This window comes from Penaeus japonicus, unplaced genomic scaffold, assembly GCF_977035675.1.
Source record: "Penaeus japonicus unplaced genomic scaffold, GWHDUDI00000001_assembly GWHDUDI00000024, whole genome shotgun sequence".
Taxonomy (NCBI): Eukaryota; Metazoa; Arthropoda; class Malacostraca; order Decapoda; family Penaeidae; genus Penaeus; species Penaeus japonicus.
Window position 1 is genome coordinate 34,760,228 of NW_028234426.1, and position 2,500 is coordinate 34,762,727.

General features: G+C 31.2%; 1 protein-coding gene across 1 annotated transcript; it reads right to left on the reverse strand.

Moving 5' to 3' along the window:
• Nucleotides 1–245: 245 nt before the first annotated feature.
• LOC122242334 (uncharacterized) lies at nt 246–2,177 on the reverse strand. The gene is made up of 3 exons (XM_042999623.2): nt 2,024–2,177; nt 1,498–1,621; nt 246–623 (listed from the first exon to the last, which is right to left on the reverse strand). Exons 1-3 carry the CDS (start codon nt 2,121–2,123, stop codon nt 533–535), a joined length of 315 nt encoding a protein of 104 aa, XP_042855557.1. The 5' UTR covers nt 2,124–2,177; the 3' UTR covers nt 246–532.
• Between the last annotated feature and the right edge of the window lie 323 nt (nt 2,178–2,500).

Here is a 2,500-nt window from a genome sequence, read left to right on the forward strand (position 1 = left end):
GATTGCTATTATTACTACTATTATTATTTTTATCATCATTATCATTATCATCAATGGTATTATCATCACCACCGTCATTTCTATCACTTTATCATTATTAATATCATTATTATTGTTAGCATCATTATTGTTACTATCATTATCATCATTATTAGTAATATCATCTTCGTTATCTTAATAATTATCACATTTGTCATTATTATTACCAACTATCAGTCATTATTGCTAGATATGGAAAGTTGTAGAAATTGCTTGCATTTATTGGGCACATCAATGTGAAGAGTCGTCAACCGATTTCTCTTGTGAGCAACAGCCATTAGGTAACTTCCGGGAACGTGAGAGTAGCCAGAGATGCATAACCACTGATGAACAACAACACTTCGGATCAAACAGTGCTCCTTCTGGACACACAATCAAGGCAGAGTTATCACCTTGGGTATGTATACGATGGCGATCTATATTCAATCCGAGTTGCGATTCATGATTAGTTTGCGCTCTCTTTCCAGTCAGTGAATCCATCAGCATGAGGATATTAGCACCGGAGTCTCACACAACAGTCAGGGAATTGCCCTTTCGGATTGTTTACCAGGGTACACCCACTCCTAGGGACAGCTAGTGGGCACCTAGAAAAATATGAAGGTGTTTGCGTTTAGTCTCTGTTTCCTAAATAGAAGCTTTCACTTATATATTTCATTGGAAATTATATGCTTAATTTAGTGATAACGAAAGATATAGTTCATCCATCAATTAGTCCTTCAGAAATTGTAATGGTTATAATAGAGGATATCCTTAACAAACATTTGCAAAATAAAAATGCATTTATGCATATACACACATACATACATATATGTATATATGTATATATAAGTTTAAGTTATATGTTTATATATATATATATAAGCACATACATATAAATATACATATATATATATAATTCTTTACACATATATACATATATACATATATAAACATATATAACTATATAAATACATATATACAAATAAAGAAATATATATATATATAATAATATACGTGTATATATGCACATTTATACACACACATATATATGGATATATATATGTAAATATATGTATGTATACATAAATTATGCATATGAATACATATATATGTATATGTATATATATATGTATATATATATATGTTATATATGAATATAAATATATTATATATATATCTATATATGTACATATATATACATATAAATATCTATATATGTAAGTATATATATATATATGTGTGTGTGTGTGTGTGTTTCTATATTTGTGTATGTATGTATATGCATATACATATATAACACACACACATATGTAAATATATATATATATATATATTCATATATATACATATACACACATGTATATATATATATGATTATATATATATATATATATATATATATATATATATATATATATATATATATATATACACACACACACACACACATTCATGTGGTGCAAGTATATCAATACTTACGTGTGATAGTACAGCCTCATTCCAGTACTAGTACGGCGGCAGTCTGCCCTTACACAGTCAGCTAGAGTAAAGGAACCGCCATCTCTAACAGGAGTCGTATCAGTCCAGCACATCCCTGGGTAATCTATAAAGACATAGTTTATGCTTCTTAAAGATTATGCTTCCTTAGACTTGCTTTAGACGCAGAAAGTAAGACGAATCATGCACTGTATCGTATTTCAAATGGCAGGGATTTTTTTTTTTGTCAAGTAACATAGTATCAAACTATGATATGAACATTTATCTGTCAAATACTTCAAATGAAAAGTAATTATCCGAGACGTATTAAGTAAGTGCCGAAAACAATGGGCACCATTTGAGTTTTTCTGAAGATGTAAAATACATTGGCATTTATTTTCTGTAGTCTAAACCTAGTTCAAAATTAGAGAAAAAAAAGAGCATGTGATGATGATGCATAAAGAAAATAGGAAAAAAGAAAGTAATTTACAAAAGTCAGTGAACAGAGGAATGAGATTGTAATGCTTACTCGGATGATCAGCAGGGACCGACAAAGTGTTAGCTTCGGCCCGGAGAGAGCCTGTCACCATCACTCCCAGCACCAACAACAGGACCTTTGTCATCACCATCTTGGCACGATCTTAGAGAGACCACAGGCTACGTCAGTCACGCTGGGACACAGAGACCACTCACGATGCCTCGAGCCTGAAGCAATCCCTTTTATTCAAACATTGGACATCCTGATGCTGATATGTAGGTTGCAACACAGGCACTTATCATGCTGACAAGAGGCTCCGATAGAATCCCAAATGCTGCTATATATTAGTTGTTTCTCGTGTTGACTAATATTTTCTACTTCTATCTAAAGACCAAAGGATAACAATGTTTCTTTAACAAGAAAATTAGGAAACTAGGAAATGGATGTCTTAAATGAGAATATATTTTGATTTTCCACATCATAAGGATAACTATCAGAATAATGGATATTGGATATTCATGTGAAAAT

Bases quoted from the DNA above. Each gene is read 5' to 3' on its own strand.
- LOC122242334 (XM_042999623.2), bottom strand. From the start codon at position 2,123: ATGGTGATGACAAAGGTCCTGTTGTTGGTGCTGGGAGTGATGGTGACA. The intron at 1,622-2,023 runs GTAAGCATTACA...ATGTCTTTATAG, and splicing joins GGTCCCTGCTGATCATCCGA to ATTACCCAGGGATGTGCTGG. The intron at 624-1,497 runs GTAAGTATTGAT...ATATTTTTCTAG, and splicing joins ATGAGGCTGTACTATCACAC to GTGCCCACTAGCTGTCCCTA.